Genomic DNA, 27907 nt, shown 5'->3' on the forward strand with positions numbered 1-27907 from the left:
TCCTTCGGTTGTGCCCGACTCTGTGACCCCATGGACTACAGCCTGCTAGGCTCCTCTGTCCATGAGATTCTCCAGGCAAGAATAATACTGGAGTGGGTTGGCATGCCCTCCTCCAGGGGATCTTCCTGACCCAGGGATTGAACTTGGGTCTTCTGTGTCTCCAGCACTGGCAGGTGGATTCTTTACCACTGTGCCACCTGAGATCTCAGAGGCTTGGGAACTGTTATGTAAACAAGCACACTTTGTCCAAGGGCAGAAGCTTAGGGATCCATGAGGGATACCAGGTAACCTGCGATAATTTCACTTCTGATGTCTACAGGGAGAAAATAGACTGGTAAGGTCAATTCAAATGTTTGATACTTTCAGAGCTCACCCTCTTATTCTGAATTAATCATTTAAGTTACTCAGAGTTTAATCATTTTGAAAGTCCCCACTCCTATCAATGAGGTATTCTTCATGAGGGTATGTTCAGGGAACAGAATCTCCAAATGTGCAAGACTGAGGACCTCACTCTGAGCCATGATTAATTCACCAGGTAAAAGCCACTTTGTAAAAGGGGAAAGAGTGCCAACTCACCTCAGAAGTTAGGGAAGAAATGATACATCCCTTCTAGGCAGCTGAGGTCCAGGGTCTCTCGTAAGAGTGTCAGGCCTCCCCATGCTTTGTGTGCACCCAGGCGGGTGCCTCTGAGTGTGACAGCCAGCTCACAGGGCTTACAGGTTGCGATCCCAGAGAAGAGAGCACTCACACCCACTGCTCTGGTAAAGTCCATGGCAGGCTCTGGCCGCTCTGGAATCAGAGGCCCCCAGGCAGCTAACACCATCCAAACTGAGGTAGGAGGCAGGCCCTAGGCTGAGCAGCTGGGGTTTGTGGAGCACAGTAAATTGGAGCTTTGTTTTCCCTGACACTCCAGGGGCAATGTTAATGGCAGGAGCTGAGCTCTGCTGGAGTATAGAGATCAGAGCACCACATCTACTGCTCCTGAGCTCAAGGAGACCTCGCTGACTGCACATGGGCAGGAAGGCTCCTCGGGGTCGAAAAGGGAGGGGGCGCCACCCACGGTAGGTGCTGCCGACCCCCTGTGGGCCTTTGTGCTGGAGTCCATCTTGACAAAAAGATGCGCCTACACGTTGCGGGGAGAGGCCTGAAGACAAGTCAGGTGCAGGAAAAGAAGCGAGGCAGCTGGCCAGAGGAGAGCAAAGACCCCATTTAGGCAATTTAAATCACCCCTCTAGCAGGCTCCTCACTCAGGAAACCTGCACGCTCCTCTGGGTATGAATCTCTGCCCTGCTTCTGTCTTAAATAAACTGTTTCTCTGCGTGCTCTCCCACATGTTGTGCTGAGTCTCTGATAACAAACTGTGTACTGGGTTTTGCCTCCTTGAGACAGGGTTCCTGGACAATCCCTGGGCACGGAAATAAGATCCTACTTCAAGATCGCTCGCTGCTGTCTCTCTGAGGACAGAACCTCTCGGATAAAGCAGGGCAGCTTTGACACAGGGAGGTGCTGGCTCTCCAAAAAAGAACGAAAGTGGCAGGGCAGCACTCACCTCCTCCGGAGGCTCTGCCTTCCTCTCGGAGGCACTACAGGCTCACTCTTCCTGATCTGTCTACAGCAATCCCCGGGAAACGTGAACGCCCTGAAGCAGTGTGCCCTACTTGCGTGCAGAGCAGGTGCCGCGAAAGGGAACTCCGAATTTGACTTGGATTCAATTGTTAACTTTGGTCCTACTAAGCCAGCGCTTTTTAGTAAGGCTCTTAAGCCTGTTTCCTCAAGCAAATGAGGCTAATGTGCCCCTGGCACAGGGTAGTCATGAGAAAGAGATGGATTAAAGGGGGTAGAAGTGTTAGGATAGAGGCTGTTGCTCAGTACAAGTCTACCGAATATATACGTGTTTGGTCTGTTTTAAATACTTGTATTCAGCACATATATTTACATGCAAACACATCTATTCAATAACAATACTACACATATTACCCTTGTTTCTGGCAGCTTAACAACTGCTTGAAAGCCTTTGCTGGATGATGAACCCCAGCGGAGAATTCCCACATACCTTTATTTTTCAGCTGCATCACCTGGCTTGTGGGATCTCAGTTCCGTGACCGGGGTTTGAACTCGGGCCACCGCAGTAAAAGTCTGAAGTCCTAACCACTGGACCCCTGGGGAACTCTCCCCACATACGTTTCTAACAGGAAGTTTTTCCCTTGGCCTGAACTAACAGGGATTTCTGTGGCCAGATGTCAGCAATAGTTTAAATGGCACTATCTTACGACTCACAGGAAAGAGGATTTGAGAGCTCTCAGTTCTGGAATAACTTTGTCTTATTTTCTTGCTGTTCTGTTCTTTTTACAAATGAGTCTAGGAGAAGGAACAGTATCATACCAATAATTCTTTTTGTAAAAATACCATTAATTTTTCAAATGGAAAATGAAAGCAGCCAGTGGCAAGGTCTCAAGAGCACAGGGGACAGTTCACCTACACGGGGGGAGCTTGGTAAATGAATCCTGCCCCACTATGACCAGCTTCCCAGGCGGCTCAGTGGTAAAGCATCTGCCTGCCAATGGAGGAAAGGCAGGAGACGCGAGTTCGATCCCTGGGTGGGGAAGATCCCCTGGAGGAGGAAATGGCAACCCACTCCAGTATTCTTGCCTGGAGAAGCCCATGGACAGAGGAGCCTGGCGGGCTACAGTCCAGGGGCTCACAAGAGTCACACACGATGGGGCACACACATACCATGATTAGCAAGTTTGGATTTTGGAATTCAGAATCTCGTTTCCTAGATCGTCTTGTATGGTTGCTGTCTTTTCTGAGATCCAGTTTGATCATCCTTGTTCTATTCCAGGAATATACTTTGCTGAGCTTTGCTTAACTAACAGGCCCCACGTTCCAGTTCTGCATCCTGAGATGTATCTGAGGTCCCCTTGGTTGGAGTTTTGAGAGATGCTGAAGACCATATCTTGGTTTTACTTCCACAGATGGCTAATTATTTGTGTGTTTATTTGTCTAACTTTCAGAGGGCAATCTTATTTTCCTGTTTTTTTTGGGGGGAAGGGCAACTCATTGTTTCCCAATGTACTGCCAACAGGCTGGGTTTCTTGAGGGAAAACATCTGTACGATGTCTGGTTTCGGGTCAGATGGGGACAGACGGTGCTGTTCTGTCTCCTGGAAGTCAGAGTCTCATTTCTGTTTCTCTTGCTCACTGGGGGATAAGGGGACAAACACATGGATGGTATTTTCCTATGCTGCAATGCTTTTTTCAGTTTTTTTTTTTAAGATTATTATAACATTCCATCCTTTATTTCCTCCCCACTAGACTTCCCCACAATTATGAGAATCATTTGTTTTAAATAACCCTTTAAAAAAAAATACAAAGCAGGGACCTCCCCGGCAGCCCAGTGGTTAGGCCTTTACTTTTTAATGAAAGGAGTGCAGGTTGGCTCCCTGGTCAGGGAGCTAAAATTCTACATACCTTGGGGCCAAAAAGCCAAAATATAAACAGAAGCAATATTGTAACAAATTCAATAAAGACTTTAAAAATGGTCCATATCAAAAAATCTTTAAAAAAACAACAAAGCAACATTCATGAGAAGAAACCTGGATAGACCAAAGTAATAGTTACTTTTATAATTACTTTTGATTATCACACAAAAAATTCTCCCAATCTAAATGATTTATTCTATGTCTGGATTCAGATGTTTCCCGCTATAATAATTAGCTACAGGATAGTATACGGTTCCATTGCAGAATTTCAGCTTGATAATTTATACCAACAAACTGAGACTCTAAAATAGCCTTTTGCTTATTTTCACTGTGAGTGAGTGAAGTCGCTTAGTTGTGTCCGACTCTTTGCGACCCCATGAACTGTAACCTACCAGGCTCCTCCGTCCATGGGATTCTCCAGGCAAGAGTACTGGAGTGGGTTGCCATTTCCTTCTCCAGGGGATCTTCCCGACCCAGGGATTGAACCTGGGTCTCCCGCCTTGCAGGCAGACGCTTTACCCTCTGAGCCAAGCTTGAGCAAATATCAAGAGCAGACAACTTTATTTGCATCTGCAGTTATGAAGCTAGAAGACATGAGAGCAAGGATGCTCAATGAAAACCTGTGCCTGTGTTCTTAAACCTTCCTTCCTTCCCGAACTTCTTCACACCCTCTTACTCTCTGTCCCTTTCCTCTCCTTACTGAAGTCTTTACCTTAATTACCCTAATGGAGAACTGGCCGTGTTTAATTCATTATATATATAAATCTGTCTTTAGCCGTTGTTTATGTAGAGCAGACTGAATCACCTTTTATATATATATGGTTCTTTAATGATTTCTTTGTTCCTGAGGAGCAGTAACCCTCAAAAATACTTCAAAACATCTCTAGGAACAAAGCGATTGTGCCATCCTTCATACCCTGCCTTCTAGCTGAATCGCTACCCCACTTCTGCCTGTTAAAGTTGAGCCCTCTCTTCAAACCCTGCCTAAAAGACTCCTTCCTTCAGAAGGGCTCTCTACTGCACTGCTCTTTCCTACCCTAGTAGGGGGTGTGATCTCTCCTCTCCACAAATTCCAATCATATTCTCTCTCAGTTTCATGGCACTTATGCTAATCTGGTGTGTGTGTGTGTACCGTTTTATTCTTCTTGTGGGTTATGAGCTCCTTGAAGGCAGGATTAATATCTTACACTTTGAGTCCCTTGCAGCAATAGTACCTTATAAATAACAGTTGCTAAGTACTTCCTAAAAATGGAATAACTAAGTACTGGTTAGAAACTATGGTCTTCTTTGCTTCACTTACCTACTTTTAAATGAAATGCACATTTAGCAGAGTTGTAAAGGTATAAACTACAAATCAAAAAGTAACAATATTTTGTAGGCTTTAAAAAAACACATTTAGATGTAGGAGCACAAACTGCATGAAATCTTTGAATAATGTTCTCAGCTTTCAGAGTAAGTTGTTGAATAACTAGTTCAGAATCTGGGCTGCCTTCCTGAAACCAGATGACACATTTCTTGCCCCTCCTGTGCCAAGCGCCTCCTTTACGGCCCACTTTCCTGTGCAGCTTGGCATTGCCATTTGAACCTGTGTTAGCAAAGTCCTCTTCCTTCTCATTTTCGCCTGGAGGTGTGCTCATTTCTCTAGGCATTGTGCAACAGGACCAATCCTTGCTGGAGACAAAAAACACCAAATTTTCAAGAAGCCACTCACCCCTCACCACAGGTCCTCACTAGCACCTCCAGTCTGTACCGTGTGCTGGGATAAAATTAAGGAGACCTATAAAACCATCAATAGAGGCAGCGTATTTTTCATTATGAAAACTTGTGCTAAAGTAATAATGTGGTCATTTTACAATAATGTGAGGGATCGCAAAGTCATCTAACATTTTTGTTCTCATTTCGGGATCAAAGTATAATTGCATAACTTGAAATCACAAAGAACGGGTTTTAAAATACAAAAGGAGCAAATTAGCTTTCTTTCATCAAAGGTAATTTTTAAGGAAGGAAATAATGTAAAAAATCTCAGTCGACTTCTTTTTTTTTGGCCATGCTTGGAAGTGGGATTGACCTTAAAACTTTGCGGTCTCAAGGAACGCTCAATTAATCGATGTGAAGAAAAAATTAAAATCGCTTCATTTCTGTTGCAGTCTAATCACAGACCACCCCCTCTTCCCCAGCCTTAGGGGAGGGAGCGTTCAATAAAAGTCTGTGTAAACTGATGCCCGGCCCGTAGTACTTCGAAGGAGCGCCGCTCGAACAAGTTAAAACGGAGCAGAGAGTAACCTCAAAGAGCAGCCCTCGAAACAAAAAAACCGCTCAAACAAGACCAACGCACGGGATCGCAATGGCTCTGCTGGAGCGGATCCTGAAAGCCCGTCGGAGCCCGGCGGCCGCGCGGGGCGGGCTTCTGGGCGGCTGGGACGCTGGGCAGCCCCGGCTGGCCGGCTCCGGGCTCCCGGCGCGGGCGCGCGCCGAGGACAAAGGAGCGGGGCGGCCAGGGCCGTCGCAGGCCGGGGGCCGGGCAGAGGGGCCCCGGAGCCTCGCCGCCATGCCGGGGCCCCGGACGCTCGCCAACCTGGTGGAGTTCTTCGGGAAGGACGGCTTCAGCCGCATCCACGAGATCCAGGTAGCGGCGCGCGGGGGCCCTCTCCGGCGGGAGGGCGCCGGGGATGCGGCGCCGGGAGGGGCGCCGGCGAGGGAAGCCCGGGGAGCCCGGGAAAGACCCCGGGAGCCCGGGAAAGACCCCGGGAGCCCGGGAAAGACCCCGGGAGCCCGGGAAAGACCCCGGGAGCCCGGGAAAGACCCCGGGAGCCCGGGAAAGACCCCGGGAGCGGGGGCGGCGCAGGGGCGCCGGGGAGGGCCCGGAGAGCACCCCGGCGGCGCGCCGGCCCCGAGGGAGGGGCGCCGGGGAGGGCCGTCCCACCCGGAGGCGCCGGGAGGGCGCCCGGGGCGGCGCGCCGCGGACCGGGCTCCGAGCCGCCCGAGGAGGGGCGCCCGAGGGCAGGGCGCCGCCTGGGGGCGCCCCGGGACCGCCTCTCCCCGCGGCCCGCAGCCCTGCGGGTCTTCTCGCGGCCGAGCGCTTGTTGCGTATGCACACCTCTTTGCTGGTGTTTTATAATCGAAAAACAAAATCCCCCAAATAGCGGGGGTTCGGAGGCTCCGGGTTATGTAACCTGTAAGTGATGAGAAGACAGACGAGGGTTCCTGAATCTCGGCGTCAAGCCAGGGCTGGGCAGGGCCTTAGGAAGAACCCAACCGGTCCAACAACCCTGTCGGAGTAGGGGAGCCCGCTCATTCTGCGGCGGCTCACGCTGACCCAGAGTTTTGCCCTTCCCGTGCCCACCTCAAACCTTGAATTGCAAGGTGACCCTCACCTCGAAGGCCGGCAGACCCGGTCTCTCTCACTCGCCCGGCAGCTGCTGCCCACTCTGCCCGCGTCGTCTTCGCAGGGCTGCCACCCCAGCACCGGCTGTGATTTCTGGGACCTGGGCCTTTTGACCTCTTCGGAGAACACCCTCCACCCCCACTACTCCCTTCCTTTTTTCAAAGCTTACCGTTCAACCTTCAGAAACTTCTCAGAGGAAGTCTTTGTAACCATCCACCTGGGTTTCGGTCATTCATCCATTCCCTCAACCGTTAACCTACCGGATGGTGCAGAGGCCAGGGCTACCGTTGGAGGAGCAGAAATTTCCCTGATAGAAAAAGACTGCGGAGCAATAGGAGCAATTTTAATTTGACTAAAATTCCAGTCGGCCCCCCTCTTGCCATCTGCCACATGACCCCTACACAATTTCTTCCCAGACATGTTTCTAGGGGTCAAAAATGATTTCCTCTCTTTTCCATGTGGAATCTGAACATAAGATATCAGGATGATAGTTTTCAAATATGATAAAAACATTGTTTATTATTTGTTGGCATGTTTAATACAGGTTGCTCTAAACTGGATAAGGTTCTAGTATAACCCTTTCGTGGTGCTCTCCAGATCACCCCTACTGCCCTTCTCAGGAGGAAGAGAATTATTTTGTTATCTCAACTTCAGTTCCCTTTCACTCTGCTTGTAATCACAGAATGCCAGCTATAGGATCCAGGTCTTTCACTTTACATATGGCAAACACCCAGAGTCTTGGGTGAGTGACTTGGCCACAGTCACACAGCTAGTTAGTGGCAGAGCAGACAGTGATCAGGGCTTTGTAAGCGGTAGTGATAACCGATACATAAGAAGTGATCAGGGTGCCTGGTGTGACAGAGTGGGAGGTTCCCGAGTTACCTACCAGCGATCTGCAAACACCTGTGGAGTCTTGGCCAATCAGTTATTCTCTGTGGACTGCGGTTTCCTCCTCTGTGCCGACGTCTAACAAACGGCATCCATCTCACCGGTTATTGTGAGGCCATGAGATCAGGGCTGTGGAAGGGCTTTGTAAGCTGTAGTAATAACCAATACATAAGAAGAATGGACACTTCTAGAACTCTTTTCATGGTTGCCCAGGCACAGTTCTAAGTCCTCTCTGGGAGGTAATTTCTATTATTTCTCCATTTTGCAGATGAGGAAACTGAGGCACAGTGGAACCTAACTTCCCAAGGTCACGCATCTGTGACTTGAGATGCCAACTCCAGAGTTTGTGCTCCAGCTGGCTAAACAAACTGAGTCTGGCTGACTGTATCATTCCGTGGCCCACCACTGAAAGGGCCATAAGCTCGTGTCCGTCATCTAGTTCTTTCTGCCCCTTGGTCTCCCTTGCCTGACCGTGCCCATTCAGTAGCTGGATTTCCCTGAGGAACGGCCCCTCTCCCGGTCCTTCCTATAACAGCCATCCTATCAGAGACCTGGAGAAACGCCCTTCTGGGGCCACCTGTTGGTTAGGGGAGTGGTCCTTTGGCACCTGACACCCCCCAGCTGAGTCTGAGTGTCTTCATCTCCAGGCAGCGGGGCTTCAGCAAGGCCCATAGAGAAGCAAACAGCTTCCACCCGAGAGCGGACGAGGGGAGAGATGGCCTGCCGTTTCCGTGGCTGAGAGTTGCGGTGATAAGAAACGCTGGCAGATGCCAAAGAGCTGTGTAGTCATTTCCGCCGTGCTCAGCCCTGCCTTTGTCATGCTGAGCCATGCTGGAGGGCGCTTGCCTTTCATCCTTTCTCCTTCCTTCCTTAGTTATTTAACCGGACAGATTAACTCGTTTACATTTATTGTGATTTCCTATTTTGGTAACAACTTCGTTGAGATATAATTCACCTATCATACGGTTCTCTCACTTGAAGTATACAGCCATCACCACAAACAAATATAGAACATTTGCATAACCTTAAAAAGAAACCCTAGAGAATACAATATAGTGTCCTTTAGCTATTACTCACCAACCCTCCATTCCCCCCAGCCTTAAGCGACTACTGATGATTTACTTTCTATCTTTATAGATTAGCCTATTCTGAACGTTTATATGAATAGAATCATATAATATGTGGTCTTTCATGTTTAGCTTCTTTCACTGAGCATCAAGTTTTCAAGGTTCCCCCATGTTGTAACATGTATCAGTACCTCATTCCTGTTTATGGATAAATAATATTCCAGTGTATGGACAGACCACATTTTGCTTATTCATTCATCAGCTGATAGACATTTGGATTGTTTCCACCTTTTGACTGTTACAAGTAATGCTGCTAGAAGATTCAGTGTAAGTTTCTTTTGCAGACACATGGTTTCATTTCTTTGGGGTCTATTTCTTGGAGTGAAATTGCTGTGTCAAATAGTAACTTTGTATAGACCATTCTAAAGTAGCTGCATTATTTTACTTTCCATCAGCAGTACAAGAAGGTTTTGATTTCTCCACATTCTTGCTAGTACCTACTATTGCCTATCCTTTGATTATAAGCATACTGGTGCATGCAAAGTGATATTGTGGTTTTGATTTACGTGTCCCTAGTGGCTAATGATGTTGAGCTTCTTCCATGCGAGTGTTAGACATTTTGAGACCTTCTTTAGAGAAGTGTCCATTCAAATAATTGCCCAGTTTTTTAATTGATTTGGTTTCTTCTCTGTTGGGTTGTAACAGTTTCTTGTATACTCTAGACATAAATCTCTTATCCACATGTACTTTGCAAATATTTCCCCCATTCGAGGCGTTGTCTTTCACCTTCTTGGTGGTGAAACACACTCACAAATTGTGCTGATGTCCAAACATCTATTTTTTCTTTTGTTGCTCATGCTTTTGGTATCATATCTTAAGGCACTACTGCCAAATCTTAGGTCATGAATATTTATCCCGGTGTTTTCCTCTTAGAGTCTTGTGGGTTTGGCACTGATGTTTTGGTCCTTGGTCCATTTTGAGGTAGTTTTTGAATGTGGTATGAGACTAGCGTACGCCTTATTTTTTGTTTGTCGCTGTCCAGTTTTCCCAGCATCGTTTGTTAAAGAGTCTATTCTTCCCCATCTAATTGTCTTCACACCCTTGTCGATGGTCAGTTGTCCGCAGATGTGTGGGTTTATCTCTGAGCTACCAATCATTCCAGTGGTTTAGATGTCCATCCTTAGGCCAATGTCACACTGTCTTCATAACTTTCACAGTAACCTTTGAAACAGGGAAATGTTAGGCCTTCAACTTCGCTTTTTTTTAAAAGATTGTGTTTGCTGTTCTGAGTGGCTGGAATTCTGATAGGCATTATGCTGACTTTATGAATCGGTTTGGGAGGTATTACCATCTTAATCATATTGTTTTTCTTTCCTTTAACATGGATTATCTTTGCATTTATGTATGTTTTCTTTAATTTCTTTCAATGATTTTTGTAATTTTCAGAGTGTAAGTTTTGCAATTCTTTTATTAACTATGTTCCCAAATGTTTTATTCTTTATGATGTTATTGCAAATGGAATTGTTTTCTTAATTTTATTTTTGGGTTGTTCATTGCCAGTATATGGAAATACAATTTTATTTTTGTATATTGATCTTATATTCTGTAAGCTTACTGAACATATTTGTTAGTTCTGATTTTTTTTTTTTTTAAGCAGGTATCTTAGAATTTTCTATCTGTGAGATCATGGCATCAGTGAATAGTGATAGCTTTATTTTTCCCTTTCTAATCTGGGTGCCTTTTCTTCCATTTTCTTGCTGTAGGTATTTTCACAAGTTCATTACACATTGCTCACAGGGAGCTTTCTTCTAGGGGGCAGGCTGGGTGGGCTGCTGAGGGCCTAAGGGAAAGGAGCCGGCAGAGCACGTTTGACTCAGAGGACAGTTAGTTCATCTACACCCCCATTCCTCTCTTGTTGCTTCACACACTTAAGTTATTTTTAAATACACATCTTTAAAGAATTAAGAAAACTTCTGTGAATATGATTAATGATGTGAAAATATGTTTATCTCAGGAATATTTAAAGTGGCCTTCTTTTTTTAAAATTAGCTTTTACTGGAGTAGAGTTGAGTTACAATGCTGTGTCAGTTTCAAGTGTATAGCACGGTGACATAGTTAGACGTACGTTGTTATCCACTCTTTTTCAGATTCTTTTCCCTTACAGGTCATTACAGAGTACTGAGTAGAGTTCCCTGTGCTATACCACGGGTCCTTATTAGTCACCTATTTTATATTTAATAGTGTGTGTACATCAACCCCGATCTCCCAGGTTTTCCCTCCCCACTCCTTTCCCCCTTGATAACCGCAAGTAAAGCGGCCGCTCTGATCGGTTCTCTATGGTGCAGAGCTTCCCTCGCCCCAGTGTGCGGCCCCCAGACACCTAGGAGGGTCTGTATTGAGGGTGTGTCATGTCTGTGTGTTTTTTACTGTTTCGATTTCTCCTTGGTATTGCAGCAGAAGCACACACGGGAATATGGAAAAATCTTCAAGTCTCACTTTGGTCCTCAGTTTGTAGTATCTGTTGCAGACCGAGAGCTGGTGGCTCAGGTGCTCCGCGCGGAGGGGGCTTCGCCCCAGAGAGCCAACATGGGGTCCTGGCAGGAGTACCGAGACCTGCGGGGCAGATCCACTGGCCTTATCTCTGCGTGAGTATGTGGAGCCAGGCTGAGCCTCAGCAGGAGCAGGGAGCCGGGGAGACGCCCTCCCTGAATTACCCGGCTCCTAAAACCAGCTATTAATAAAGCACAGACTGTTCCAGGGGAACAGTCTCAAAAGAGCCTCTTGTGTGGTCTCCTGAAATTTCCTGAAATCCTCTGGGAAGAGACTTGATGGTAGGGACAGGTGGGAGGTCCCACTGACCGAGTGATGGCGAGAAACTGTGTCTCAAGCAACACTTCGTGGCTTTAGGTGTCCACGTGATGACCACCAAGGTGGCTGAAGCTCACAGAGCCCATCTGTGGACCGGGGTAAGGGTGGCGAGCTATTGCAGGAGACCTCTAGGAGGGTCTCGGAACGTCAGCATTTATTGCCTTGTGATATTCCCGTCTCATAACCGCTATGGTTATTATTTTGTTTTCATACACCTTTGTGTCTTCCGAGAGTGAATCAGCACAGCCTCAAGCAGGGAGGAGAGCCCAGTGCATCCCCCGACCCCCTGGCCCAGTTCCCATCAGTCCAGAGATTCTTGCCTGCTTGCCCTTATATGTGTGTCCTTATACATGAGCTGGGGAGTGATGCCATCACTCCCCTCTCTTTGCGGTGTCTATCCGATCATCATTCCATTTGGACTGGCAGATCTTGTTGACTATTGCTAGGACATTTTTGCAGAGATAGTCTGAATTCTTTCCCAGAATATTGATATAAGTAAGATTATTTGGAATTCACTTTATTCTAGGGAGGGTGAACAGTGGCTCAAGATGAGAAGTGTGTTGAGACAAAGAATTCTGAAACCGAAAGATGTGGCCATTTTTGCAGGAGAAATCAACCAAGTTATTGCTGATTTAATTGAAAGAATCTACTTCCTCAAGAGCCAGGCGGAAGATGGAGATACAGTGACCAACATCAATGACCTTTTCTTCAAATACTCAATGGAAGGTGAAGTGAAGTGAATTCAGGTGGTGGGGAGATGGAAGAATGGACGTTTGCCAAAATATGTTTGTTATCATTGAGCATTTCCTGCGTCCCAAACAATGTGTTAAGCCCCATATGTATGTATGTGTAATCCTTACAGTGCTAAGGGAACCAGATTGACCACCACTGTGTTACAAATGGGGAAACGGAAAAACTACTGTCCATTTTTAATGGCAGAAACTTTGTTTCAAATTCAGGCCTCTCTAACTCAAGAACCATGCTCCTAATTACTACACATTTTGTTTTAGCACAGTTTAAAATGCAACAGAGGGACTTCCCTGGGTGCCCAGTGGGTAAGACTCTGCGCTCTTAATGCAGGGAGCCCGTTTGATCCCCGGGCAGGGTATTAGATCCCGCATGCTGCAACCAAGACCCGGCGCCGCCAAACTTAAAAGACGCAGCAGAAATTGAGAGGGTGTGTACTACAGTCATTCTAGCTTTAAAAACCCTTGTTAGATGAGTAGTACATTCCCATGGTTCAAAAACCAAACCCAAAAGGTGCTCCTGGAAAGGTTTCCTTCTCTCCTGATCCAGCTAGGTCACCAGTTTCTTCAAGGGATATTTTACATATGTACAAAGAAATACATGTGAGTCTTCTTTTTACTTAAAAAAAAAAAAGGTAGCATACCTAACGTTTTTTCTGAACCTGAGTTGTTTGGGAATTCTATCAGGTTTCCCACTTTCACTGTTTATTCGCAGGCTGAGGATTGCACCCATGTCCCTTGCAGTGAGAGTGCGGAGTCTTACCCACTGGACCGCCAAGGAAGTGCAGGTTTCCCGTTAAAAAATGAGTTGAGCTTGCTTCAAATTTAATCTTCAAGTTAACTTTTTAAAGTTCTGGCATTAATGTTCTCTAAAAATAGTCACAAAATCACCAGAGAAGAAATCCCTGGTTCTTGGCAGCCCTTTCCCGTGCCCTCTTAGCTCTCGGGTCTGGGGCTCCCCGATGTGTGGCCAGGAAGAGCCACCTTTTAACTCCCCAAACTCGAGCAATTGGCTGAAAGGTTGGGAATTTTGCTTCCTGGGTCTTGAACAGACTTGAACTGAGGGCATGGTGAGGCTGAGCGCACAGCGTCCTGAGGATCAGAACCTGATAGAGGAAAGCCTCGGGGGTAGCACTTGGACGACTTTGGGAGCTACTTTTATGGCCAGGTAGCTCATGCTGATTCTGTGGATAATCTGGAAGGAGAAAAGCTGTAACCTCTCCCCTGTGCAGGAGTGGCCACCATTCTTTATGAGAGTCGCCTGGGCTGCCTGGGGAACAGCATCCCGCAGTTGACCGCGGACTACATCGAGGCCCTGGCGCTCATGTTCTGCACGTTCAAGACCTCCATGTATGCCGGCGCCATCCCTAGGTGGCTCCGCCTGCTCATCCCCAAACCCTGGCAGGAATTCTGCAGGTCCTGGGATGGACTCTTCAAATTCAGTAAGAGAAGAGTGGGGGCACCTGCTGTGGAGCTGGGTGGGCCTGACCTCCCCGCTGCTTGTGTGTCTCACATGCACACAGACAGTGGGATCACTGCAGGGGATGCCCTGGTGAAGTTATGTGCTGTTTGGACTCAAGAACTTTCAGCCTGGTTTTCTGAAGGAGCAAAAAGCATGTGGGTTGTGACCACAAGTAACGTGATTGATTTCTCATTTTTAAACTCTTTTAATTTTAACCGACATGCTTGGGATAGGTGCAAGGAAGTGTTGTCTATGGGAGATGACGTCTTTAGTCCAACATTCTGTCATTGCTTAAATCACTGAAACATTCTCAATGGCAGCTCTTTTGGACAGAGACAAATGCATCTGTTGCTTACTGGGTGAAAACAAGCTGGGAGAAACCATTTTACTCCACCCCAAGTTGAGATGAACAAAGTAAGATTAGTTTTCTGATAGGGTTAAAAATTTTAGTATAAAAGAATTTTCAAAGTGCAAGATTTCCAAGATGTCTAGAACAATGTTTTTAGAATAATATTAACATTGCAAGAAGTGTCTTGGAGGTCAGCATTCATTTGATTTCTCTCTTTTTTTTGGCCAAACTGTGCTGCTTGTGGGGATCTTAGTTCCCTGACCAGGGATCAAACTTCATCCCCTCCAGTGAAAGCTTGGAGTCGTAAGGTTGGGCTACTAGGAAATTCCCTCATTTGCATATATAAGTTCTGACATACATAGTACGCTAGCATCTTTCTGCAGTAGTTTGGCCCTTTCCCGCATTCATTCTCCCTTCTGGAAACACAGTGGGGAAAAAAGGATCTATATTCTTGTTACGCCATAGCTTTTTTGGCTATTACAGTAGAAAAAGGAACATTTGCAAATACTTTATAGATTACTTTACAAAAAGAAGAGATGTTTATCTTTCTTTCTTTGGAGTATATGTAAGTACCTAGTTGGGTTTATTCAACAATTCATGAACCAGTAGCATCCCACCTTGCAAATAGAAGGCAGTTCCCAACCATTATTCATTTATACAGACAAGCATATGGGTGAAATTCCAAGGTTGGCAGTATGCCAATGGGGGCTGTCTAGCCTCTGAACCTGTCAAAAATTGAGAGAAGTTATTGGAGGGATGAAGAGGGAATTGAGACCGAAGAGGAGATTCTTTTTTTTTTTTTTTTAATTTTTTTAGTTTTTTATTTTTTTAAATTTTAAAATCTTTAATTCTTACACGCGTTGAGATTCTTTTTTTAAAAACCCTTTTTATTTTGTACTGGAGTATAGCTGATTGGCAGCACTGTGTTAGATTCAGGCGGACAGCAAAGGCACTGAGCCACACACGTAACATGAATCCATTCTCCCCAAACCCCGCTCCCTTCCAGGCTGCCGCACGGCCTCGAGCAGCGTTCCACGTGCTATACAAGAAGGCTTGTCGGTTGTCCACGTTAAACATAGCGCTGTGGACATGTCCATCCCCGGCTCCCTAACTGTCCTATCCTCCCGTCTTGCCCTAGTCGCCCTCCCCCACTGTAAGTTCTGTGAGTCTGTTTTGTAAATAATTTCATTTGTATCACTCGAAGAGGTGATTCTTAACCAAACTTCTTTCAAAAGAAACACTGTTTTCAAACAGGCGAAATTCATGTTGACAACAAGCTGAGCGACATACGGTGCCAGATGGAAAGAGGGGAGAGAGTGAGAGGAGGGCTGCTCACCTACCTCTTCCTCAGCCAGGAACTGACCCTGGAGGAAATCTATGCCAACATGACTGAGATGCTGCTGGCCGGGGTAGACACGGTGAGCTCTCGTTTCCTTCTTTCTCAACAGACACAAGATGGTTCGAGTCTAGGACCTTTCCAAGAAATCCGACGGATGGCAGAAACTTCAAAAGGACTGTGCACGTTTGTATCAGCGGAACGTCTGCTTCGCTGCTGCACGTCTGCAGAAGAAAACGCCACTTTTTTCTTTGAAAAAATATGTAAAATGTAAAACTAAGCCGCACAGTGAATTCTGGAAAGAACGGAGCCCAGTCCCACAATCATGCGCACAAAGCAACAGCTTTTAAAGAATTCTATGACTTTTTTATTGGAGTGTAGTTGCTTTCCAGTGTTGTGTTAGTTTCTGCTGTACAGCAAAGTGAATCGGCCGCGTGTTTATGTACATCCCCTCTTCCTTGGGTTGCCTTCCCATTTAGGTCACCAGAGAGCATTAACTAGAGTTCCCGTGCTACATGATACGCTTTAAAGTTTAAAATCCTGATTTGCAAATGTTTCTCCATTGTTTCATAATATCAGAAATGCAAAGGGCACCGATGTGAAAAGCCCTCTTATTTATCACCTAAAATATTCTGGGTTATGGAAAACTCCCCAGTTCATTTGATGAGGCCAGCATAACTTCAAAACCTGCTAAAGGAAGCGTAAAGAAAGAAATGTTTAATAAGCAGTTTGCTTTAATATGTGAATGTATCAATTTAAAATAAAATCTGAGTGAATAGATTCAATTAGTGTAGCAGATGGATAATGTACTATGACCACGGAGAGCTCAATATCAGAATGAGACAAAGTACTGACCACTGATTGGGAGGGAATTCTGTACCCTATTGCTAAGTGAGAAATGAAGGTGCAGAAAAGCTAGTATCCTGCGTTCAAGTCGGTAAAACCAGCTTTGCCCCCGCCCCCGTCCACGCCCAGGTGCATCTCTGAGCCGTTGCTGGGCATGGGGGAAGTGTGGAACCTGCACACTGGATGGTTACCACGGGTTCCCTGACTGGGGCGGGGGTGCTACAGGGATGTTGAGAAAGAAAGTGGTGACATAGGAAAAAGGAGGGCCAGGCTTTCAGTAATGTGGAGGGAAAGTCAGTTGCATGAAATAATGAAGATTAAGCAGTGAATGTGGTGATTGACTGTGCATGTCTGTAAGTATCCTTCTGTTCTCACAGAATCTTCTGAAGTAGGTGTTACTGTCTTTGATTAATGGGTGGAAAGATGAAACAGCAAAGCTTACCTCAAGGTTTTTCCTTCACACGAGTGCTTCCTGGACTTAAGGAAAGCATGCATCTCCCTTTTAGAGGGAGAAAAAAACCTATGGTTGACATTTTTAGTGACATGATGTCACTTAAGTAAAAGCAGAAAAACTTCACCTAAATTCATTGCTCTTATGGATCATCTTCAACAATAAAACAAAATGTATATATATGAAATGCAAACTAATCAATGCAGTCAGTTCCAGCAATGAAAATTCTAATTAACTGTGTGAATGTGACCGTATGGCTTTGAGCGGGGAATGCACAGCCCAGCCCTAAGCTAATTCAGATGTGTGGTGCTCTTGCCCCCTCGTGGTAACTAAGAGTATCACCACGTGATGGAGGTGGGGGTGCAGAAAGGACCCATTCCTACCTGAAGGAAACCTCAGGAGACAAAAGCTTGCAAAGTTATGCTCATGTTTTTAAAAAACGTTGTTTTAAAAAGCCAACTTTGTTGTAGCATAATTTGTGCACAACAAACTGCGTCCATTTAAGTGGTACAATTCAATACAGATTGTTGACAGATACAGTATAAATACAAATGTTATTATTTTTTAAACCAACACCACAGTCAAGATCCTGGACATTTTTATTATCTCTGCAAGTTCTTCACCCTCATTTCAGTCCATCCCTCCCATACCCCCACCCCTGGCAACAGCAGACACTGCACATCAGTTTGCATTTTTCTAGAAATTTATATAAATGGAATCATATGGTATGTATTTTGTGTCTGGCTTCCTTCACACAGTGAAATGATTTTTGAGATTCATGCATGTTGTTGCCTATAAAGATATTTATTCTTTTTTTATTATTATTGAATAGTTGGCATCACTGATTCAGTGGATCTGAGTTTGAGCAAGCTCCAGGAGATAGTGAGGGACAGGGACACCTAGCATGCTGCAGTCCATGGGCTTGCAAAGAGTCAGATACGACTGAGTGACTGAACAACAATTATTGAATAGTATTCCATTGTATGGAGAAGGCAATGGCACCCCACTCCAGTACTCTTGCCTGGAAAATCCCATGGACGGAGGAGTCTGGTGGGCTGCAGTCCGTGGGGTTGCTAAGAGTCAGACACGACTGACCGACTTCACTTTCACTTTTCACTTTCATGCACTGGAGAAGGAAATGGCAACCCACTCCAGTGTTCTTGCCTAGAGAATCCCAGGGACGGCGGAGCCTGGTGGGCTGCCGTCTATGGGGTCGCACAGAGTCGGACACGACTGAAGCGACTTAGCAGCAGCAGCAGCAGCATTCCATTGTACGGCTATACCACATTTGGTTTCTCCATGAAACTGTGATTTTAATAGAAATTTTCTGTTCTCTTAGTAGGAAGCATCTAATTTATTTCCTTACCATTTACAAGAGGAACTTGCATATTATATTACGTATTACAGTAGAGCTTGTCCTATAAACACTTACTGACTATATCCTCTAAAAATCCGTAATATCTTTCGGAGGGAAATAATGTCAATGACTTACTTAAGTTAGTCTTTTTAGTTGAAAGGAAGGGCTCTTTACTGTGGAATGTCCTTATTTACAAGCAAGTGAAATATAGTCACGTAGATAATAGTTATTGATTTTAGTGAAAATCTTGGAACCTAGGATATAGAATAGAATTATTCTCAATAACCAGAAATTCTGTCTTCAATCTAAGAAGTAGTAGAAACAGTGATACTGCTTTGTGTAAATGCTGTCCAATCCTCATATGGTAGTTTGCTTGGTAAGCACACAGGAACAATGAATGGACCATTAACAGACCGGTGGCTGCCCCCTCTCCACCCCCACTCCCTGACTCCCACATCTCCTCTAGATTAGGGCAACCAGAGCAGGCCTGGCCCAGCCACAGGCCTGCGCACGCCGTTCTCAGCTTGGTGGGCAGCCTCAGGCCCTTCCTAGTAAAACGCAAGTGACCCTTGTAAAGAAGGTTGCAGAAAGTTCTAGGCACAACCTCCAGGCTTGACCAGCACTCCTGTGGGCTCACAGACTCCAGGGAAGAGGAGGAGAGTTGCTCTTCAATGATTTTTTTTTTTTAATTATTTTTAATTTTTGGCCACGTCATGTGGCTTGCAGGATCTTAGTTCCCTGACCAGGGATTAAACCCAGGCCCTCGGCAGGAAAGGCACTGAGCCCTAACTGGGCCACCGGGGAATTCCGGCTCTTCAGTGATTTTTTAAAAGTTCTAAAGTAGTGTTTCCTGTAGCTCGTTATTGAAAAAAGCACTTGGATCCCATAGCTGATACTACTTTCCCAAGATATCTGGAGAAGTTAGGGGAATCGTTTTCTGTTTGGGCAAGGCATACAACGCCCTGACAGAGCTTCACCTGCACTTATTCCCTTGTGACCTCACGCCCAGCGTTGCCTGCTGCGGAAATCCTTGGCTTCATTCAAGACACATGCCCATGTCTGCCGGTTTCTTTCTTAGACATCATTCACCTTGTCCTGGGCAGTATATCTCCTCGCAAGGCACCCAGAAGTGCAGCAGGCCCTGTACCGGGAGATCGTGAGGAATCTGGGGGAAAGGCACGTCCCCACGGCCGCAGACGTCCCCAAAGTCCCGCTGGTCCGAGCTCTGCTTAAGGAAACCTTGAGGTAAAAGGCTCAGCAAAATTTATGTCAAAAACTGTGTCCATTAAGTCTGATTCTTCATCATAATGATTGCGCCTTTGACTTAAAAACTGGATCCTAAACCAGTACTCCAGTGACCCTTGGTAGCTGAAATGTTTAGGAAGGAGGGACTCAGGACCATTTTATTTCCTCTCTGCTCTCTTCAGAGCGGGAGAAAGGTGTTCTGTTTTAGAGTTGGAAAAATTCATTTCTTCATTAAGATCTTTATTACTCTTTTTTCGTGGCCACACCACATAGCATGTGAGGTGGAGTTCCCCCGCCAGGAACTGAACGTGTGCCCTGCGTTGGGTGTGTGAAACGTTAATCACTGGGCTACAGGGAAGTGCCCATGAAGATCTTTAGAGCCACACTCAGACTGTGCGCTCACTCTGGACACTCGCTTCAGCAGCCGTTTCCCACTCCTTGAAGGATAAAGCAGAACCAGAGTGATCGTCAGGAGAATGTACTGGGGTGTTCGGCCAGTTACCACGTGTGTTTCCAAGATCCTGTGGTCTTGTGTGAACCTCTGAGTTGGGCTGGAGACGCCAAGTAGTGAGGCTCATCTGCTCCCCGACAGGGCTCTACCGACACGGGGAAGGCCAGAGCATGCGGGATATAAGTGATGCTGGGCAGCCTTGGGTGGGAGGAGGTGGGGTCAGGTGACTGGTGAAGGTTCTTCCTGCTGTGAGGGTCAGGATCCTGGCTTCCTCTATGGAGGGAATGCCGTGACAAGGAACAAAGGTTATTCACAAAATACTCACCGAAATAATTCTCTTAAACCTGGCTTGTTAATGACGTTTCAAGTTGTATTGCATCCTCAATCTTCAGCATGCTATTTAATCTAAAAAAAAAAAAAAGCCAGTTGTGTGTTAACTGGTATTTGTCTATTAAAACTATATTCAGAGTTTTCATAGGTCACCTCTCAGAGAGTCTGAAAATTGAAGTATATTTCTCAGAATTTATTTCCTGGAACCCTGAGTCCTAATTACTATTCCTTGATAAAGAGTTCCCATGCATGCATGTATTTCAGAAATTCGAAATTATTCCTCTTGGGAGCATAACAGCACATTAGAAGCTTTGCTTTGTGTTTTGTAATCTTTTTTGACTGTGAGACCTTTAAAAAAATTTTATTTTTAACTGGAGGATAATTGCTTTACAATGCTGTGTGAGGCTGTTTTGGGTCCTTCTGAGGATAACAAAGGTCCTTGCAAGATTTTCCCATTTATTTTTTTGGAAAATGAAAATGGCATTATATCCAGACTTTTAAATGTTTGGTAAACTGTTCTGAAAGTCTCCACTCCTTTCTGGCCCCCGTTGGCTCTTTGCAGGCTGTTTCCAGTGCTGCCGGGGAACGGCCGGGTCACCCAAGAGGACCTGATTGTTGGCGGGTATCTGATTCCCAGAGGCGTGAGTCTGCTGGACACAGTGGGGCTGGCTGAGCTGGGGAGGCTGGATTGGAAATTTGCTTCCACGTTCAGGATGTCCTTGTTCCTGTGTGAATATCTGTAGATTTCCTTTTCTTCTGCATGTGTTTTTAGGATGAAGATGGGGCTTTAGGAGCAAAGAGAGGTGTGGACTGTGTGATATTGCTCTGGCAAAAACAAAGTCAGATATTTCTGTAGCTCATATGACCATTCCCCCCTCCCTCCACTGGAGGCTCCGTGAAAGCAGTAGGTCCCTCAAGGGGAGTTTCTAAAGGACTTGAATTGCCTTCTCTTTGGCGGCATTGAGGTTCATTCAGGGTGGGGTGTGCTTTGAAGGGGGACCTACCATCCTGGTTCTGCGTGGCCTCTTGGGCCCTTACATGGCTTGTCCCAGCCCAGAGCACCTCTGGAGGGTCCGTCCAGCCGGGGCTATGGCCTCTGCTCTGCTTTCCCTGGATCCCATTCTTTGTTCCTTTTCTTATGGTTTGCACAGACCCAGCTGGCCCTCTGCCACTATGCCACATCCTATGAGGACGCAAACTTCCCTCGGGCCAAGGAGTTCCGGCCTGAGCGCTGGCTGCGGCAAGGAAACCTGCGCAGGGTTGACAACTTCGGGTCCATCCCCTTCGGCTATGGGGCTCGAAGCTGCATCGGGCGGAGGATTGCAGAGCTAGAGATCCACCTGCTCGTGATCCAGGTAAGACTTGGGGGCTCAGTGGCCCGTGGGCTTGGTCTGGGTGACTGGGCTCAGCTGGATCAAGACTTAGGTGGAAAAAAAGGAAAAAGAATTTTGGAAACTTTACAAGCTTCCTGTTAAATCTTGTTTATGTGTTAAAATGCCTCCTCCTTCCCTGCAGGATCCATCTCTAGTCACATGGCCACCTGCCTTGTCCTTGCTTCTTTCCTCCTCGGAGTCACGTGGGCAGAACTGGGATGGGTGTGTGTGGGCGGGGATTGGAAGCTCCCATGGGAGCTCTGCAGATGGGTGCGTGGGAGGTGTTCAGGAGTGGCCCTCAAACACTGTGGGTCACCCTGTCACCAGGAGCTCCTGGCCATGGAGAGAGTCACTTAGTGGGTCTGGGGAGGGTTCCAGGTGATTCTGAGGGCAGTGTCCATGGGCTGCGCTCGGTCTAAGAAAATGCACATGCTGGGTATGGGGACAGCTCCACCCCTGTGGATGCTGTTCAAGTCCCGGCCTCCCAGGCTCCTCCCTTCCGAGCTTGTCACTCTTGTCACTGTCACCGGGGAGGATGTCACGCTTGCCCCCCGAGGCCCCTTCACCACCTCGTTTTATGTGAATCAGCCTTTTACACAGGGAGGTGGTTCTCCAGCTTATTTGGGTTTCAAAACCTCAGGCAGGCTTGGTTTTGGTGAGAGAAGACCTTACATGTGAATCTCTAAATGTGCAAGTGTTTACTTTTGTGCTTGTGCAGAATCTGAGTTCAGGCTGCGGCAGGAAGGAAACAATGTCTGAAGGACATTTTCTACAAGGAAACCTGTAGTAGAGAAAGCTCTACCCATTCGCCTTTCCCGCAGATTTGGGAAGCCTGCCACGGAAAACCTCGGCCCAAGGTTCCGGAGCTCCTGCTGTTGACCCCAGGCCTTGGAAGCGTGAGGGGATGACCTGGGGACCCATCTCCCCCTTTCACTGATAAGAAAGCTCAGTCTCAGGGAGTTGGAGCCACTGGCCATCGTTGTGGCATGGCAGGTGTGGGGCACTGGGCAGGCGCCCTGCCTCCTGCCTGCACTTCCCCCCGTGTCACTGAGGTGCTTCCTGCAGGCTCTCGGAGCCCGGGGCAGAACACACAGGGATGGGGACCTTTGCAGATGATGGCATCAGAGCGCATAAGGGATGGGGAAGCCTGGCCAGCCTGGCGGGGATTCTGGGTGGTTGGCATGGGGAGGCAGGCTTGGGGGAGGTGAGGGGCCACTGCCAGGGGAGGCTGGTGTGGAAGGGGTGGCTGGACCGTCATGCGGTCATCCCGTCTCTATGAGCACGCGAGTGGCTGCAGCGCAGCAGGACCGAGTTGTGTCTCTTCCCGCCACGAGCCCCGCAGACACTAGCCAGGCTCAGTCGTGGACAAAGTGGAGACAGGTCCGTGCAGAGGGGATGGCGGCCTCAGGCACACCGACTCCAGTCCCCCTTCTGCCAGTTTGTGGTTCCGATAGCATGGGCAGTCCGCTCCACAACTCTCTGAGCCTGTTCCTCATCCACAAAGTGGGCCAGATACCTGCCTCTTGGTTGTGTGAGGGATGAAAGTGGTCTGTGCACAGAGTCTGGGTGGCAGCCTTGGGGTTTGCACACCTGCTCTCGATGTCTGCTCCCAGGAACTGGGAAGGCCCTGGCTCCCTCAGTGATGTTGTGGGCACATCTCTGACGGGCAGAGTTCATTGCTTGCTGAGAGCTGTCCAGACAGCTGGCAGGGAGCTCACTGCCTCCTGGCTCTGATGGCCTGGACAGTTAGTTACAGAGATGCCAAGGACAAGAGGCAGCTGAGGGCCCGGATGGGTGGACTGGGGAGAGGGTCAGAAACGGCGTGTTTGGTGGTGGGGACAGGGGTTTTATTTGCTTCTGTTAACATACTTGGGTACCTGATGAAGTTCTTGCTTCAAGAGTTCTCATTTCTACTGCAAGTGTAGAGAGGGCGAATCATTATTTGTTATTGCCAAGAGAAAAGAAGAAACAGGAAAGGCACAGATAAAGAGCACTGAGGATGAGAGAAAGGGCATACCTGTAGACGCAGTGGAGGACTACTTTTAAATCAAGAAAAGACTGCAGACAGCTACTTTTCTTTTTTTACAGACATGCCCTGTCACCAAACCAAGTATGTTCAGGAATGCAAGGATGGCCCACCTCAGGACAGAATTTATCACAATAGGAGAAATTAAAGGACAAAATTTTATGACCATCTCCCAAAATAACTGATAAAATTCGATACCCATTCATGAAGAAAATCTCTTAGCACAACAACAATGGAAGGACTTTCCTTCAGCAAATAAATCGTGTCTATCCCAACGGAACAGAGACTGTGCCTGTGGCCTGTGGGAAGGGATGGATTGGTTTTAATGCTGCAACAGTAACATGTTTTCTTGAAATCAGGAACAGGACATTCATGTCGCAGAGGGAATGTTTGGAAGGTACACCACTGCTCCTTGGGAGCCGGAGTCTTGAAGTGGAGTGGGGGCCTTGTTTTTTGCTTTTTTGCCTCCTGCATAGTTTTACTTTTTCAGTGAGCATGTGCGGCCATTCAGAAGGGCAGAACATCCACGCGGGATGTTGGCCTTAGAGTGAGAAGTGCATGTGAGTCCTCCCACTGCCACAGGGGGATGCGCCAGCCGTTCTGTGAGGTCAGAACAGAGAGCCAGAGGCTCGGTGTTGAGGTGGCGGCATCTCGATGCCAGAGCGTTCTAGATCGGCCTGAACACAGGTCATCGCGCTCGGCTCTCTAACAATGACGAGGGGGTAGTCGGTCTGTGTCTTCATTGCGCCCCCGCTCCCTGCCTGACCTTACCCAGCTCACCTGAAGGACCCATGAGTGCATACTGTTGCTTTGCCTGGGAGACGAGGCTGGAGAGTCGGGGTGGAGCGGGTTGGGCCGTCCGCATCCCACGTGATGATATGAGTTCTCCAGCCCCTGTGCTCTGTTAGGTGGTTGGAGTGGGGAGGGAAGAGTGGCTATCTGCCCCTTGCACTGTCCCCACGGGCTGTGAGCCAGGCCCTGCCTCCCCTCCAGGGACCAGTGCAGTTCTGACAGAGGTCTGTAGAGGAGGTTGCCTTTTTTCCCCTCTAACCCTAGAGGTGATTTTGAAAATCAGGCCATGGCCAATTGATGGGGAGATTAGTGCTTGAGGCTGACGGATACTTAGGTGCTCTTTAAAGCTGGTCGTTTAGATACTTTGCAGTTTCACCCTGAGAGACAGGACTGCTTCTGCTTTGGAACCATAGAAGTGAGAAATGGAATCCAAGGTGCAAATGAAGAATATTTAAATTAAGGACAGTAATGGATGAGTCTGGATGCCCTGCCTCCTCCTGACAGCTGTGTGTGTCCCACCACTGAGGCAGCTGCAGATTCTAAACCTTGCAATTTCACTTTGTTCTTTTCTCCTTTCTCCTTTGATTCCTTCTTTTTCTAGACCTACAGTGGAACCAATAGAGTTGGAATTTTGAGCTGGCTAATAAAATATAAGTTATTTGAACATTTTGTTACCAAGCAAAGTTCATGTGCCCAACACACAGTGAGGCCAAACCAACCAAAACGTCAGACTTTGGAGCAGTAAATGGTTTATTACAGAGTCAAGTAGGAAGAATGGGTGGCTTGTGCCCAAAACCCTTGATCTAGGCAATGGTTTGGGGGAGAAACTTTTCTAGGCAGAATTTGGGGTGATGCCACAGGGTGCATGACTTTCTTCTATTGGTTGATGGTAAGTTGACAGGGCGGTGCTCCAGGAATCTTGTGTTCAGCGTGAGTTTACCCTCTTCACCTGGTGGGGTCCTTGGTTCTGCAGGAGAGCTCTAATATACTGGTATGTGTGTCCCTTGAGGAGGAATCAGGACTCTGACTGCCGTCCCCTTGTTTCTGCATCCCCTCCCTTCGCTAATTAGTAACTGGGTGATTCCCTCTTTGGAACTCAGGGAAGGTCAAGGAGGCCTAATGAAGCCTATTTCTAGCAAGAAATGGGGGACATGAAGGCTTTTGTGCCCAGGAACCCCACAAAGTCCTACTCAGTTTCAATTCTGCCTGCATATCTTTGTTCCATGGACCTCACAGTAGCTCACTGGATGAGCCAGACTCCCGAACAGGGCATGACGCTGTTCCTCACATCTCTTGTTCCCTTGGTTTCCTGCAGCTGGAGCTATGAAGAGAATGCAGGTACTGCAGATTTTCTGCTATCCCAGTTTTAAAACCCTTCTCTCTTTCTCTTTTTAGCTGCTTCAACATTTTGAGATCAAAACGTCTCCTTGGACTAAAACTGTTCATGCAAAAACCCATGGGCTGCTGATGCCAGGGGAGCCCATCCACGTGCGTTTTGTTAACCGAAAATGAGCCTGGTGTTTTTCACCCCGCCACCAGACCGACACACCGCAGGTGTCTGTGCGCCATGGATGACGGCAGGGGAAGAAAGAATCCCTTCTCGGGCCATCTTGGTAGTAGACTGGCCTCCTCAGTCCTGGGAAACTTTGAAATCTTTTTGCAAAGTAATGTGAGAAGGTTACTTTTGCATTCCAGAGTCGCCTTTTGTTTTATTTTGTTTTTTGAGTAACGGCTGTTGAGAAGCCAGTGGCACTGAATTCTCAGGCCTCGTATGGTGTCTTGCCCTTGGACCTACCCATAATCTGCTCTGCATTTGGGCCAGGAAGTGTTGGTATACTTACAGAGTCAGTGCTTGGACGTACCGTCTCTGATACTGCATCAGGACTGCATCTTAGAACAGAATTCCAACTTCTTATCTTGAAGAGGAAACATTAGAGGCTTCTGTAGAACAGACCTGTGGTTACCAAGGAGGGTGGGTGAGGGAGAGAAAGGTTGGGAATGTAGAATTAGCTGTATAGTACAGGAAGCTGTATTCAGTATCCTGGGATAAGCCATAATGTAAAGGAATATGAAAAGGGATGTACATATATGTATAACTGAATCACTTGGCTGTACAGTGGAACTTAACATTGTAAATCGACTATAATAAAATAAATTTTAAAAAAGACTGCTTCTGTAATACCATAATTATGGGAAGTGACTCATGGGGATTTGAGCCAACATGCCAGGACTTGAACACAGCCTAAATCTGATTGGAACTTGAACCAATGGTCTTTTATTTATTATTTTTTTTTTATTATTTTTTTTCCTTTTTTTTTTAATTTTTAGTTTTTTATTTTTTACATTTTAAAATCTTTAATTCTTACATGCATTCCCAAACATGAACCCCCCTCCCACCTCCCTCCCCATAACAACTTTCTGGGTCATCCCCATGCACCAGCCCCAAGCATGCTGCATCCTGCGTCAGACATAGACTGGCGATTCAATTCACATGATAGTATACATGTTAGAATGTCATTCTCCCAAATCATCCCACCCTCTCCCTCTCCCTCTGAGTCCAAAAGTCCGTTATACACATCTGTGTCTCTTTCCCTGTCTTGCATACAGGGTCGTCATTGCCATCTTCCTAAATTCCATATATATGTGTTAGTATACTGTATTGGTGTTTTTCTTTCTGGCTTACTTCACTCTGTATAATCGGCTCCAGTTTCATCCATCTCATCAGAACTGATTCAAATGAATTCTTTTTAACCGCTGAGTAATACTCCATTGTGTATATGTACCACAGCTTTCTTATCCATTCATCTGCTGATGGACATCTAGGTTGTTTCCATGTCCTGGCTATTATAAACAGTGCTGCGATGAACATTGGGGTACATGTGTCTCTTTCAATTCTGGTTTCCTCGGTGTGTATGCCCAGAAGTGGGATTGCTGGGTCATAAGGTAGTTCTATTTGCAATTTTTAAGGAATCTCCACACTGTTCTCCATAGTGGCTGTACTAGTTTGCATTCCCACCAACAGTGTAGGAGGGTTCCCTTTTCTCCACACCCTCTCCAGCATTTATTGCTTGCAGATTTTTGGATCGCAGCCATTCTGACTGGTGTGAAGTGGTACCTCATTGTGGTTTTGATTTGCATTTCTCTAATAATGAGTGATGTTGAGCATCTTTTCGTGTGTTTGTTAGCCATCCGTATGTCTTCTTTGGAGAAATGTCTATTTAGTTCTTTGGCCCATTTTTTGATTGGGTCGTTTATTTTTCTGGAATTGAGCTGCAGAAGTTGCTTGTATATTTTTGAGATTAGTTGTTTGTCAGTTGCTTCATTAGCTATTATTTTCTCCCATTCAGAAGGCTGTCTTTTCACCTTGCTTATATTTTCCTTTGTTGTGCAGAAGCTTTTAATTTTAATTAGATCCCATTTGTTTATTTTTGCTTTTATTTCCAGCATTCTGGGA

The 27907-nt window shown here is 46.7% G+C and overlaps 1 protein-coding gene across 3 annotated transcripts; it reads left to right on the forward strand.

Annotated features, from left to right (window-relative positions):
• Positions 1 to 5690: 5690 nt before the first annotated feature.
• Positions 5691 to 27687, forward strand: LOC101118856 (cytochrome P450 27C1). 3 transcript variants are annotated; one of them, XM_060409617.1, is made up of 10 exons: positions 5796 to 6107; positions 11276 to 11466; positions 12216 to 12415; positions 13668 to 13877; positions 15253 to 15399; positions 15501 to 15664; positions 19315 to 19481; positions 20825 to 20903; positions 21414 to 21617; positions 25849 to 27687. In XM_060409617.1, exons 1-10 carry the CDS (start codon positions 5826 to 5828, stop codon positions 25963 to 25965), a joined length of 1761 nt encoding a protein of 586 aa, XP_060265600.1. In that variant the 5' UTR covers positions 5796 to 5825; the 3' UTR covers positions 25966 to 27687. The 3 variants fall into 3 exon arrangements, with proteins under 3 accessions (XP_011986129.3, XP_060265600.1, XP_060265601.1); XM_060409618.1 differs by having other exon boundaries at positions 20825 to 20884; positions 25849 to 25961; XM_012130739.5 differs by lacking the exon at positions 15253 to 15399 and having other exon boundaries at positions 5691 to 6107.
• Positions 27688 to 27907: the final 220 nt, after the last annotated feature.

The sequence above is a fragment of the Ovis aries genome, chromosome 2 (genome assembly GCF_016772045.2).
Source record: "Ovis aries strain OAR_USU_Benz2616 breed Rambouillet chromosome 2, ARS-UI_Ramb_v3.0, whole genome shotgun sequence".
NCBI classification, from domain to species: domain Eukaryota; kingdom Metazoa; phylum Chordata; class Mammalia; order Artiodactyla; family Bovidae; genus Ovis; species Ovis aries.